The sequence below is a fragment of the Pagrus major genome, chromosome 7 (assembly GCF_040436345.1).
Source record: "Pagrus major chromosome 7, Pma_NU_1.0".
NCBI lineage: Eukaryota > Metazoa > Chordata > Actinopteri > Spariformes > Sparidae > Pagrus > Pagrus major.
Genome location: NC_133221.1, coordinates 18,802,171 through 18,816,624, shown reverse-complemented (window position 1 = coordinate 18,816,624; position 14,454 = coordinate 18,802,171). Strand labels below are relative to the sequence as shown.

General features: G+C 43.3%; 1 protein-coding gene across 1 annotated transcript; it reads left to right on the top strand.

The window, feature by feature from the left end:
- Positions 1-8,782: 8,782 nt before the first annotated feature.
- On the top strand, positions 8,783-12,593 carry amigo1 (adhesion molecule with Ig-like domain 1). The gene is made up of 2 exons (XM_073470960.1): positions 8,783-9,076; positions 10,952-12,593. The coding sequence occupies exon 2, from the start codon at positions 11,055-11,057 to the stop codon at positions 12,591-12,593; it is 1,539 nt and encodes a 512-aa protein (XP_073327061.1). The 5' UTR covers positions 8,783-9,076; positions 10,952-11,054.
- Positions 12,594-14,454: the final 1,861 nt, after the last annotated feature.

Below are 14,454 nucleotides of genomic sequence, written 5' to 3'. Positions count from 1 at the left end.
GAATAATAGATACATCCTCCGGTACCAAAGTCACTGACTCATTCACTCCCTCATCATACACTGCCATCAGCACCATCAGCCATTATATAACAACTGCAAAGGCCACGTCCAGCTTAACAGGGGGCAGTCTGTCTGTCTGCGGCTGCTGCTGCTGCTGCTGCTGAGTTGGCTTTTTGTGCTGACTTCCTACTGGTGCATCGTAGGATTGAACAAAGCGCACAGAGTGACAGTTGATTAGACAGGAGGAAAGTCTAAAACCTGTTTATCAAATCCTCTTACTCACATTGGAGTCACTGCAGTGCATTCATGTGTGAGGCCTGTCTGTCTTACGCAACCAGGGCAGTGAGGTATTGTTTTGGCTGGCACTGTGTTTTTGCCGACCCGTGTTTAGGGGGGATGAGAAGAGGCAATGACGTCATCCCAGTATCGGATAGTCAACTACTGTCGCTAATGATGGGAACCGAGAAGGTGTGCCTGAGTGTTAAATTTAGATGCTGCAGAAAGCATTGATGTGGCCATCAATCGAAGAGGTGGTCGCTCCATTACATCAGCAAAGTCACAAGTGAGTTGTCTGGCAAGTGGACACACACACACACACACACACACACACACACACACACACACACACACACACACACACACACACACACACACACACAGGAGCAAAGAAAGACACAGTATACACAGTACAGTTTCCATTTCCTTCCTATCCAGTGAAAAGCAGTTTCTGATCCACTGAAGGATTAAGTTTTCCTTTATGAGTTGAGATAATTCTCTCACAGCCGAAACTCAGAAACTGTGTCTTCAAACCAGCTGTCAGGACTTTCATAAGGCTGCAATGGGCAGTGTGAGAAAACAGATGTGTTTCCTGAACATTAAAGCATGTAAACATTTTCTAATAGACACCCAAAAAAAGTGCGGAAATGGAAATGAGCATTATGTTGGACCTTTAATGCTTCTTCCACAACAGGAGGATGGCTGGTTGTGTCTTCATCTCCAGCTGACAAGCAACCTCCTGAGTGTGTATTACATTATTCACGACCTGGAGTTGAATAAATAAAGGGCCCACAGTAAACAGCCCTGATCTAATGATGCAACGGGACACTTGAATCAGAAAAGCCAAAGGACACTGCGTTCAACTCTTTCTCGCCCTGCCACCCTCCCTTCTCCTTTATCCACGATATCCCCTTTCAGCCTGTCTTCCTCTGCTCCTGCTCGTGATCCGACCGACTGCTTTCCTGTTTGGAGGGTTGCTACATCAGCATTTAATGCTTGATGTTTTCACGCCACTCTTCTCTGGGTAATGACTTCAGAGGTATAGCTTCTCCATTACATTACCTTCCTGTATCATATAGCACTCACCCCATTACAATGTAATGTTTCCATATTTAGCACGCTGAGATTTTGGAAACCTAAGTGCGATTTTATTTAGACGCACTGGGAAAGCCTTCCTTATTCCATTCTGTTATTGCAGCATTTTATTCACATTTCAAACTGTTTTACTGTGCTATATTTTGCAATGATAAATGTCCCTGCTTCTTGTTGTTAAAATGAGCAAAAAACGAGTCTCCACATGGCACCATCGGTATAAAAGGGTATTCAGGACTGCACCCGTTTACTTCCACGCATGCTTTCCTCTCAGCCTCATTACTGCACTCCACTCCAAAACGCAGATGCAATTTTCTGTCTCCCCTGGAGCACAATCATTGCCGTTTGACTGGAGAGCTGTAGAGAAGACCTCTTCATCCAGGCTTGATGTGCCACTAGTGGCCACAGACACAGGCACTGACAACTGAAAAGTGATGAGAAAAAAAAACGGAGCCAAGTGCTCGGCAAACAAGCCCTGCAGGTCAGTGTTTTAACCTGTCCACTCTGGTTTGATGGGCTCTTAGTAAAAATAATGAGAGGGACTCCGGGATGTGCACAGTCTCAGTCATTTGCCAGAGACTGTAAGTCCTCTCTGCCAAATAATGGGCTCTGTGTTGACTGCTGCTGCCTCGCCTGCTGCACCTCTCTGACACACTCCCAAAATGGCTCTGGAGCGAGGAGATAGAAAGAGACGCTGAGGCAGAAACTGATCATGAGGAGAAAACACAGACGGACATGTGGCATGAGGGCTGAATACAGGACGTACTGTAGGCTTAAGCAGAAGCACATACATCCTTATCACAAGCCATATTTTTGAATTCTGACACAGGAAGCCAAACGTTTTCAAGGCAGTGAGTCACTGACTATTTAGAGTCTTTTCCTGCCTTCTCCAGGGGAGCTCGTCTTATTGGCCGGGTGCAGGGGCACGGCTCTTATTGCAAAGACAGAGGATTATCGTTGTTTTCCCACATAGTTAATTAGGAGAGAATCATCTGTTTCCTTTGGGAACAGCCAGCATGCATCAACTCCTTTATCGTTGCCCTGAGGAAGGAATTAACAGGTATTAGAGACACATCCTGGGAAATGCCTTGTTGTCCAATAAATCTCTCTTTCATTTGCTCTCTCTTCAGAATATCAACAAAATGACATCCTTTGTTTTGTCTGTCTTTATGGTGCACCTGATTGCAGATTTAATATTTCCCAGATGCAGCTTTAAATAGATCTTTAATGGGTCCTTGCCTTGACAGTTTCACCTGACAGAGGTAATTATGGCCAGTTATTGCAGCCCAGCTTGTAACTGCATTAGTGACAGCTTTAATTAGTGAGAGAAAACAATGTGTGCCCTGCCTCCTGATTACATCCATTGTTGATGCTCACAGTGCCTTGGCACAGGCTGACACCTGCAGCACTTTCTCTTCTCCTGATTTAGAGTAGTGGTCTTCGCCGTCGAAGGCTCACATGGCTAAAGCACGGCCTGTTGCTAAGCAATGGGAGAAGAAGACGTGCCAAGATTACAAACAGCTTTGCTTCTAGTGAAGCATGTGCCATCCATGTGGGCTTTTTCTCCGAGATATGATTGTCGAGTGACCTTGTTTCATCTCTGCACTTCTGATCAAACACAAAACTGAAAGCGTTGCCATGGAAACCAAGAGCAGTCCAGACGTAGGCTAAACAAAGATTACGGTTATATATGTATTTTTATCTTTCCTCTCGAGACCATTCCTGCAATCTGCATGCCTCCGATTTTTGTCGAGCCAGACGGAAGTGAGACCACAAGAAGGGCAACTTGACCCCTGATGAGCCAAAGGGCTTACTTAGCTACAGTTACCTGCGTCAGACACACTACACTACATTATTAATGTCTTTGGTGCAAGCTCTCCCAGTGTTTACTTGCATGATCAACAGCAGATGTAAAACAATTACACTTCAGCCTATTAACACCTTTAAGTGAGAAAATGAACCATGAATTCATCTGGAAGCAGTTTTTAATGTGTAGCAAACAAATGGTGATTCCTCATCGTGTGTGCTTACAAACCATTCAGTATTTTACATTTGAATTAAATTAAAGTGGCTATTACCAATATTATTATATAACAATGTATCAGGTGGCTGTGTAAATAATGTGACAATGTGAAAGGTGCCATTAATAGTGATGAACCTACAGAACCACTGATTGCAGTGGGTCAGTCTTTACCATAAGACCCCTATTCATTTGTTCCGAGGCGCAAGCAACTGGATCTGCAAGACATTGTGAGATTCCAGGCAACGCAATACCGACCAATGTAGTGAAAAACTTTAAAGATGCTGTAAGGGTTATCGTCGTTTAAGCTAACTTCCTGTCCAGTTTGCAGTCCCTGCTCTCCACGTCATCACATGAATGAAGCGCTGAACAAGACTGGCACTCAGGAGAGCGCATACCTCTGCTAAGGCCTAACATTACCCTTTAGTTCAATCAAGCCTGATCCAATATAAAAAAACACAACATATTTAAATCCGCTAGATCCTGATTTTTATTTGGATACACAATTAAATTGTACTCACTCTTAGATACCAGTCATGTAAATACGCCTGCATTTTTTTTCATTTAGATCTATTATTCCCTGAGAAATTAGTGAATATGTCAAAAAATTGTTTGCATTGTTTAAGAAAGTGAGAAAAAATTCCTGGATCCGTCCCTTTATCCGGATCCACCCCATCCTCCATCCAAGTTTTGTAGAAATCCCGTCAGTAGTTTTTGTGAAATCCTTCTGACAAACCAACCAACAAACGGACGCAAAAACTTTACCTTCTTCACTCTCATCAGCAGCTGTATTCAGCAAAAAAACGCCCTAAGACAAACCCACTGTACTCTATACAGACAGGTAGCAACTAGCTAGCGGAGCATCTAGCTTCTGAGGAGCCAGATATTTTCCTCAGCAGTTGGTAGAGACCACAAACTGAGATAAGAGACTCCAAATAAATGCTAATGTTGATCTACATATCCTGGATGTTTAAACATGGAACTGTTTGCAAACAAGTTCATCATACCAACTTCAAAGTTGGTGATATGTCAAAGTTGTGTTCACAATGTGTTTCCCCTGCGCTCAAGTGGCCCCAAAAAAATGACAAAATACAACATGTTCACAAATGCAATTCGACAACAAGAGTGATCACAGGTATGTGCAAAAATAAACTTTTGTATTTGTGTCATGTTGTGGACCCAGCTGCAGCTCTGATGCGTGCAGCCAGCATGTAGTCGAGTTGCATCCAATTGTGAATGTTGTGTAAACCATTCAGCTCGGAGACAAGAGTGTGTGTGTTTACCGTGTCAGCAGAGAGGCCAGGTGGAGCACAGACTGCGCCTGCTGAATGTAAACATCATTTACATCTGTGTGACGGGCTCTAAAACTGAGAAGATAACGCTGGTAATCCTCTCAGGCGGAGAATGAGGTTAATAACTGAGAGTGTGGTATAACCCTTGTGTTATGAAATATGATCAGGTCATTTCAGGCGAAGAAAATACTTCCTGGTTCTTAATGTGATAAGAGTCACGTAACAACGCTGCCGCCACTTAGCGATTAATAAGTGGAGGAGTCAGGGATCTCTGCCTGCCTTGACTGACAGCTTTGAGGAGAAAGACAGAAGTAATGTCACATTTTTAAGAATTATGGAGCAGGGAACTAAATCTGGTGAGTGATGTCCGTCTGCCGGAGCCTGTGTTCATGGAGAGTCATTGAATTAGTTTATTGAGACATCGATCTGTGCTAGAAACCCCGTCTGAGCAGGTACACAGAGATAAACAAGAGACGGCAAGGCCACCTCAGATTTGCCACGGAGCCAAAACAGTCAACGAAAGGCCGCAGGCAGTTGCCAGGCAACACTATCCCTATCACAGCAGGAAGTGGAGTCGAACAGAACATTAATCACTCTCAGCTCCATCTCACAAGAGTCACTGTGCTACAATGCTGCCGGTCAGACAGAGGTTTCACAAGTCACTCTGGTTCATATTTCCTGGTATTACACTCAAGGCCTGGCGAGAAATGTCTGCAGGTATTCTTACATAATTAATGGAATACATTTCTGAGAATTAATATTTATAATTAGTCCATTTTTGTCCCACTTTATTTCTCAACTCAAGTCTGAGTTTGAAAAAGGAGGAAGTTTACCGGCTAAAAGCACTGTTTGTTTACCGAGGGAAACCTGTTTCAAAGGATTTTCATGCTTGTGCTTGGAGAATTTATCTGGCACTGAATTTCCTTTAAAACAAATCACGAGGGATGTCGGCCTGCAGTCGAGCCTGCTTCAAATCCGTTTGCTTCACCTGCCAAAGCACATTTTTTTAAGGCAAACCCAACTCCGACAGAGTTTCTGCAATTATGTATATTCCACCTGGGTTGTCTGTCTCTCACAGGTGGCACCCAGACAGAGAAGAGTCTGAACATGATGTCTGCTAAAATCAAATGACATTTGAAGAATAATGAGGCACAAAAGGTCACAGGTCGGCTTTTTCTCCGTGGATCACTCTGCTCTTGTTGACCACATGAAATAATTCCAATGAACCTGATATATGTAATATCTCTGGAGAGGGTTGCACTCATTCATATATCTTTCTATAATGAGACAATAATTCATATGACATTAAAATGATCCCCTGTTGCTATAATCTTCATTTATTAAATGATTTCTGGTGGCATTCTGAGTAGGAGGCTACGCTGGTGTAGCAGCTTATTGGCAATGCGCAGGTTCTCACAGCTTTGCCAAAGCCAGGCTTGCTCGTTCGCTGCAGCAGATCTGTGAATTGAGGAAAACCCGAAAAAAAAATCTCTAAAAGCAGCATGTGGGTGGATTCACTTGAGTAAAAAATGACAAGGTTTTCCCTGCTCAGTCGGCGCTCATAAACAGACCTAATCAAACACATAAACAGAGTCTGCAGACTGAGCGAGAACGAGCTATGTGAGGAAATCATTGTTGGAAAGGCTGGACAGGTCGCTGGCCGCACGCCTACCTGAAGCACTCATCCACAGAATAATGTACTGGTGTTAATATTAAAGGCAGATTATGCTACCTTGGCTAATCAGCAAGTAAATACCCACAGAAACAATATTAATTAAGGTTGTCACTGCAGCTTTCAAGGCTTTAAACTGAGCTGCCAGTGAAACAATTTAATAGTTTCTGAAGTTGGCTGCTTTTTGTGCACGTTTCAGTCACAAGGCCTGAATATAAAACGGCTTAATTGCTGCTGAATCACCAACCTATCAATCACAGACAAACTGACAACAGATACGACATGTATAACTCACTCTCGGATAATTAATCAGCCAAAGATAGCCCAGTTTATGAACAGGAACCTACTATCTGTACGATGACAGGATACAAATAGTGGCAGGAGTCAGAACATGTAGTGAGTGTTAACATATTCAGCTGTCAGATTGCACTGTGAGGATGAAAATGTGTCACAGCTTAGTATGGCCACATTCAGCTACATGTAAGTGAATTTTACAGGAAGCGTAAAAGAACATCCGACCACCTGGGTGTTTGTCTCACCTCCTCATGCCAAATATTTAAAAATTATACATTCACAGAAATTCAGGAAACATCGTTTTAGCTGCATCACCTTCAGGAGACCATGAGAGAGCAATATGATGTCTATTTATCAGAACACAAGGAGAGTGATACAATGATCAAGATCTATATTTGGTGCATGTATTTAAAGGTGTTAAGATATAAATGAATATGTAGTTTGACTATTTGAAGTAATGATGGTGCTGAGTCAGGTGTCTTCAAAGTTTTTAGGCTAAGGACCTCTTAGCTGATAGAGAGAAGGGTAAGGCAGGCACGTAGGGCGGCATATGTCGCCACAACGAGTCGGCAGCAGTTGTAGCATGACTAATGTTAGCATGTTAGCCTCACCAAGACATTTTTCTGAAGTGGAGGGTTTGCCAGAGTCTCTTGCTGGATAAGTTACAAAACACTCAAAAATTAACGAAAATTATCAACAGAATGTGAAGGAATATCAGTTTTGCCCACATGACGTCTATGCATGCTAACCAGCTAGCCCCGACTCGTCCTGGTCCAAAACTCCTGTGTTAGCAATACTATCTCCCAGTTTGTACTGCTAGCTGCACCGCAGTAAGCGGTTACTCTGGTGATATGCTGCCCCCTATTTGTTGTTCATATAAATTTGACAGGTGGCCAATTCTTACATATTGCACCTTTAAATACATATATATGTTTTATTGAATTCACCTTTGCTAAAGAATATGTTGGATTTATGTTAATGTGTATTTTCAGACACATTTAAAGGGTAACTCCACCAAAATATCTCCAAAACATTTTTGGGGATCCAGAGGAAGCTGTATGTAATCTGATTAATTGCCTCCAGTGATGTCACTCAGTGGCTAAAATGCATTTTAGGTAATGAAGGCGTAAAAAAAGGCAACGATAATTTGTTTATCATTTGAGAAGCGGGCTGCTTCTCAAAACCTGAAGCCTACACTACCCACAATGCAACTCTCAATGACATCACTGGAGGCGATTATTCAGATTAATTGCAGCTTCCCCTGGAGCCACAAAAAAGGTTTTATAATACTTTTTCCACATAAGCAGTACCTACCCAACACCTGTAAACACCTTAATGTGTAAAATTGGTGGTGTTACCCTTTAAATGTGTCTGAAAATACACATTAACATGAATAAAACATCTTCTTAGCAAAGATGAACTCAGTAAAAACATATATATATATATTTAAAGGTGCAATATGTAAGATCAGAGGAGTTACCCTTTAAATTGTTGGAAAAAAATGAAACTTAATAATATTAAACAATAACTTTTTGGCCCCCCTGCTGTAACTCCGAGGACTAGGTGCTAAGTGAAACGTCAAAGGGTCACCAAAGTTGTTGTTTTTTCTCTCCTGGGAGCAAAACGTGTCGATCTGACCATTTTGTTGTTGGATTGAGCAGAGTTCGGTTACCACAATAGACTAATTAATGATGATGATGTAACATTATATATATGAACTATCTCTTATCCTACACTAATATCATCCTTTAAATGTGCTTCTGAATGGCGGTGTTACATTTTCTTGACCCGCCCGCCCCCCCTTCACTTCTCCACAGGGTTTGTCAGCTGTGCGTCTTCGGTGCGTCTTTTCGGTAAACAGCGCCTTCTGGGTTTGAGCGCACTGCTGCCGAGAAAACACGTCAACCACTGCAGCAGCAGCAGCAGCAGCAGTACTGCACGCAGTCCGCAGAAGGCCCATAAGGAGCCACAGGGAAGCTCTTCAGCCAGACTGCTCTTTCTTAATTATCTCCATGGCTGCTGATGAGAGCCGACGGGAGCCGGAGCCGCTCAAACTGCGCCAATTACCTGCGGAAGGCGGACGCGCGGCGGTGTGTACACGGAGCAATATGCTGCGTTGAGAGCAAAGACAGCTGATTGAGACAGAAAGTCGCTAAATCGGTTGATTGTCAGTCGTTAAAAGGACGCGCGTTGTCTGCTCTTTACGTAATCGTTTCTGCGTAATTTTGCACCGGGTACTGGATGGCGCGTGGAGCGGGATTATTTTGGCGAGGATATCTGTAGTGCTCTCCCTCCTCCCCTGCATCCGCTGTTGTCCTCAACTGCAGACACAGACTCATCCAGACGGGGACTATCTGTGTGCAGCAGCACCGTAAACAGACGAGGAGCTGTTTTTAATCAGATCCAACATCGCTGCATCCCGGTTTGAAGGTAGGCGGCTCTCCTCGGCTTCCTTCTCCATCTCTCGGCACGCGTTTCCATGTTGTGCTCGTTTGTTTTCGATCAGAATGGTGCAATGCAACGTTTGCACGGCTCCTCCACACACGGGCAAGGAAGGACATCTCAGAACATGACATAACGTGAACAACTGCATGATTTCACACCGTGGTGTCTTTTATTTACGTTTCCTTCTTCATGTTTTAGTGTAACACAGTATTTTCTCTGCCTGAGAGAAAGGGAGGGAAAAAGGGACGAGGAAGAAAATCAATGCGTGCCTTGCAGGAGGAGTGTGAATGCACATGGGTGAGCGTGAGTACCGGGTGTGTGTTTGTTTTTACGCATTGTGCAGAGCAAGAAAGTTTATACAGTGTAGGCTGCAGGATGTATGTGTGAGGGAGCTGTGGGCAACACAGAGACAGAGCTACTGTACATGTCACACTGCATGTTCACATGGGTGCAGAGGTGGGAAGTAACTGAGGACATTTACTCAAGTGCTGCATGCACAATACAAATACTTTACAGCTTCTGTATTTGCATATTATCATTTTACTGGCAGAGGATAATCTTATTAAATATGTACTTCTAGAGTTTTAACCACCCAACACATCTATAAACAAGTTACACCAAGAGACACAGCAATAAAACGCATCGTCCCAAATGAATACATTCACTTCAGTAAATAGAAGCCAACACTTTGTTTGTTGTTTATTCACGATTGAGCAGAAATGTTAATGATATCCGTAGTTGAAAAATAAGCATTTACTATATGTTTGGTGTCAAGGGATCATACTGCTGTATTACAGATGGTACCAGCATGTGAAACAGCAGCAACAGCACCAGTTAATCCAGCGTTTGTCCCATATTAACAGACTTGTTCAGTGTGGGAGTGACAGCAAGTTCATGTGTTTTGAGTTGTGGAGGTGTGGCAGCCCCTTTGTTTACATTTGCAGCACAGATTGTGTCCATGAAGTAACATTTTAAATGCAGGATGTTTCATTGTGGTGTTGTTTTGAATACTTTCCCTCCGTGCCGCGTGTCTATATTTACAATATGTTTGTTTTTCACAAAGCATGATATTCACTTCCTATCTATCTATCTATCTATCACAGCCCAATCAATACTTGATTTTGGGGCCAATGCTGATACAAGGGAATAAAACATTATGCTATCGGTATATATCCAATATATACACATATTTTGTACTGATCCCTAATATGTGGTTATCAAACACCGGTGACAAAGCTATGTTAAAGGGTTGGGGTATTTTACAGTTTGACAATAAACTTTAGCGTCTAAAATGACATCAGTGCACTGAAACAGTATATGTGACTTGGAATTAAATAACTATAAGTACACCAAACATCATTCTCTGCATTATAATCTGGAAAAAAGATTTTATATCGACACACATCATATCTATCTATCTATCTATCTATCTATCTATCTATCTATCTACCTACCTATCTATCTATCTATCTATCTATCTATCTGTCTGTCTATCTGAATATTGAATTCACTGGGCCTAATGTTAAACCACATGGAGCCCCATCTTTCCCTTTTTTTTAACATTATTTTTTGAATGAAGCTTAAGTTCGTCTTCATTCTTGGACTAAAGCTTGTTTCAAGTTTCTTCATTCTCTGTTGCATTGGATTTGCCAACAAAATGTGGTCAAACACTTCATCAAACACTTGTGACGAGTGACAAACTTGTGAATGAGGCAGGATATTTTACAGTTTAACAATGAACTGTATTGTCTAAAATGACATCACACTCAGTGCATCTATCTATCTATCTATCTATCTATCTATCTATCTATCTATCTATCTATCTACTATTCACTACACTCTTGTTTCTGCTTTTTTCAGCCTACAGTCAACAATGCCTGGGAATCCTCCAGCTGCTCTCCCGTGCTGTTCTCTGAGAATGGGATCGTAGTAAACCTCTCTGGGATTTAGATCAACTGCTAGCATGTTGCAGCCCTCCACCAGAACAGGTGACAGCCTGTTGGAAACATTACCTCACTGGAGTAAGCGTCCGAGATGGGCCCTCTCCCTCGCCCTCTGCGTGGCTCTCCTCTGGCTCCCAGGGGCGGCGGGCTCAACCTTAAACTGCCACAAGATGTGCATCTGCGCCTCGAACATAGTGAGCTGCTCCAAGATGAATCTGACCATCGTCCCGACGGGTCTGCCGCTCTACACGGCCGTGCTGGATCTCAGCTATAATGAGATAACGCGGCTGCGGTCCGAGTGGACCCCTGTCAAGCTCCTGAAGCTCCATAACCTCCTCCTCAGCCATAATGGTCTCCATTTCCTGTCTTCAGAGGCGTTCATATATGTGAAGCACCTGCGCTACTTGGACCTGTCCTCCAACAACTTGCGGCAGCTGGATGAGTTCATCTTTGAGCCTTTGGTCAACCTGGAGGTCCTCTTGCTGTACAATAACCAAATTTCCCAGATTGACCGCGCAGCCTTTATCGGCATGCTCAACCTTCAGAAGCTCTACCTTAGCCAGAACCAAATCTCCCGCTTCCCCGTGGAGCTGGTCAAAGAAAAGTCACGCCTGGAGAAACTTACACTCCTGGATGTCTCCTCCAACAAGATCAAGATGTTACCTCTTGATGAGCTCCAGGTGCTGCCTGCCTGGATTAAAAATGGCCTCTACTTCCACAATAATCCCCTGCTGTGTCACTGTGATCTCTACACACTCCTGGCCCACTGGTACATTCGAAAGCTGAACTCCGCGGTGGACTTCAAAGATGACTACACATGTCTTCTGCCTGGGCCGCAAAAAACCCAAGTTAGAGCTTTTGAACTCAGCGGTGACTATATGAACTGCAGCACCTTCGCGGAGGCAGATCAAGAGGCTTTTCTGGAGCAAACGCTGACCATTGGCTGCGACACCAAACACAGGGGCATGTCAAAGACCTGGATGATGCCTGGTAATGTGATGGTGACGCCTGGAAGCAACCAGACAGCCAAAGTCCTGCGAGACGGGAGTCTGCAGATAAGTCCGGTGAGGTCTGAGGACGCTGGGACCTACACTTGCATTGCGATGAGCGAGGTCTTCAATGAGACCATCTACATTGTGCTGAAGGTTCACAACTTCACCATGCACGGGAACGGGGAGACCCTGAACACAGCATACACCACCTTGGTGGGCTGTCTGGCCAGTGTGGTGCTGGTTCTCATGTACCTTTACCTGACACCGTGTCGCTGCTTCTGCTGCCCCTCTAAGGGTAAGGGTCGGGGTGAGGACAGCATCCACTCGTCCATGCTCAGCGTGACACCTACCCACGAGGACCCGGCACTCAAGGCAGAGCTGAACAGACATGTGGCGTTCATAGACTCCAAGGACTTGCAAGGCCAGAACGGCAAGCTGAACCCCAACGGGGATGAGGATGATGACGAAATGGATGCAGAGACTGGCTCTCTTATGAAGGGGAAGAGGAAGAAGTCAGTAGCAGAGTCCATCAGCTCCGTCTTCTCAGACACTCCCATGGTGGTCTGAGATGAAACTGGCAAAGATGATGGATGGCACATGACTGGATGTATATGGTACAACGTGAGCCATCTTTTAGTTCCTGTAAACTGTGACTGTGACCTTGTGGGAGGAAACGGAGTAAGGATCTGTAGTTGCTGGCAAGATGAAATAAGGATCTCAAAGGGATAAAAAAAAAAACTGTCTTGTTGTCGATAGGGACAACCAGCAGGACTTTTCCAGCATTTTAATCTGTAGCACTTAATATTCATACTGTGAAGGAATGGCAGTGTACATGAACAGTCTTAGGAGAGTATAAAGTAGATGATATATTGTTGATATCAGCACTCAGGAAGTGAACATTTAAAGTGTGAGGAATACATATGATACAATGCACAGGTAGAAATGAGATTTAAAAGAAACACACAATATATTAAAAACATGGCTGGCTCATAATTGAATCCATTACAAGCACTAGAATAGATTGCATCTTAAGTTAGAGCTTAGATACATTTACCCCTCTTCTATCAACACGGGGAGACTTAGATAGACCGACCGCCGTCACCAGGCTATGAATACATCTGTCATTAGCCTTGAGTCATCTATAGAGCAGCAGCATGCCACTAACCCACATTACACGAGGACCCAGACTGATCTGTGTGATCCAAAGGAAATGTAGATTCACCCGACGTTTAGAAACCACACAAACATTATATTAAGAGGCCATCACAGGTCATCCTTTGCCGTTACGTATGTGCACTCAGATGTAGTTCATCAGACTGATCATTATTCGTGTTCATAGTCGTATGTGTAGCGATATGTATTTTTCCTTCGCTATGTTAAGTGATTAATTTACATAGAGGTATATTATAAAATAGTTGAACAGCTCAAGGCAAATCATTGTTAATAAATGAATTAAAATAGTCACAGTAGTTTAGGTGCAGTATGTAAGAATTAATTATCAACAGAGTGTGAGGACATAACAGTTCTGGTGCTATGTCCAAGATGCTATGTTAGCATGCTAACCAGCTAGCCCTGGGCCCGAAAGTCTCTTTCCCCCCGGCGGCCCAAAGCTCCTGTGCTAGTGACGTAAACACCAACACTCCCATGGTAGTCTGGCTAGCTGCACGGCTAACTGAGCTAACAAGCTAAGAGTAGCTACAGTCATGAATTGTTAAAAAAATGCAACTAGCAGTAGTTAGCAGTTACTCTGGTGATATGCTGCCCCTTTTTTGTTGGGAGTATAAATTCAACAGGTGGCCAATTCTTACATATTGCACCGTTAATCCAAAAGAAATGTTCAAAGCCTTACTCAATTAAAAACAAAGAATGACTCCTGTAGGTGCAGGGACATGTTTTGTCTCAATTCTGTATACAGACAGCTACCTGAGTCCTTACAAGGACAAATAGGCTTCTGTTTGTTGTCCACTGAGGTGCCACTTACTGCAGAGTTTGACTCCTCCTCTTGGCCAAGTCATAGCATTTGTTTTTTCTCAGTCACACTATCAGAAAGTTGAACACCAAGCCAATGGTTAAAGCTGCCAGTTTCAGTTAATTTTGTTGTTTCCTGTAAAATGTGCAGCTTGCAACCCAAAACCCTGAAATATTTCATTTAAAATTATGTAGATTTAAGTATTTGATCTTGCATTTTGCTCAGACAGAAAATTAGCAGAGTCCTGCTGATTTAAAAATGTAGCTGTTTTAGCCCTGTGGTAGGTACAAAAAGCTGCATGTCCTATCAGCATGTAAACATTAAAGTCTGCCACGTAATTAAACCTGAAGGGTCGCTTCAGATGATGAAACTGATGAATAATGAATATGATGAGGCTGTACATTTTTTGGCATGAGAGAGCTGATTTCAGAAACAGAAAACCTCTTTCAACCTTCAGAT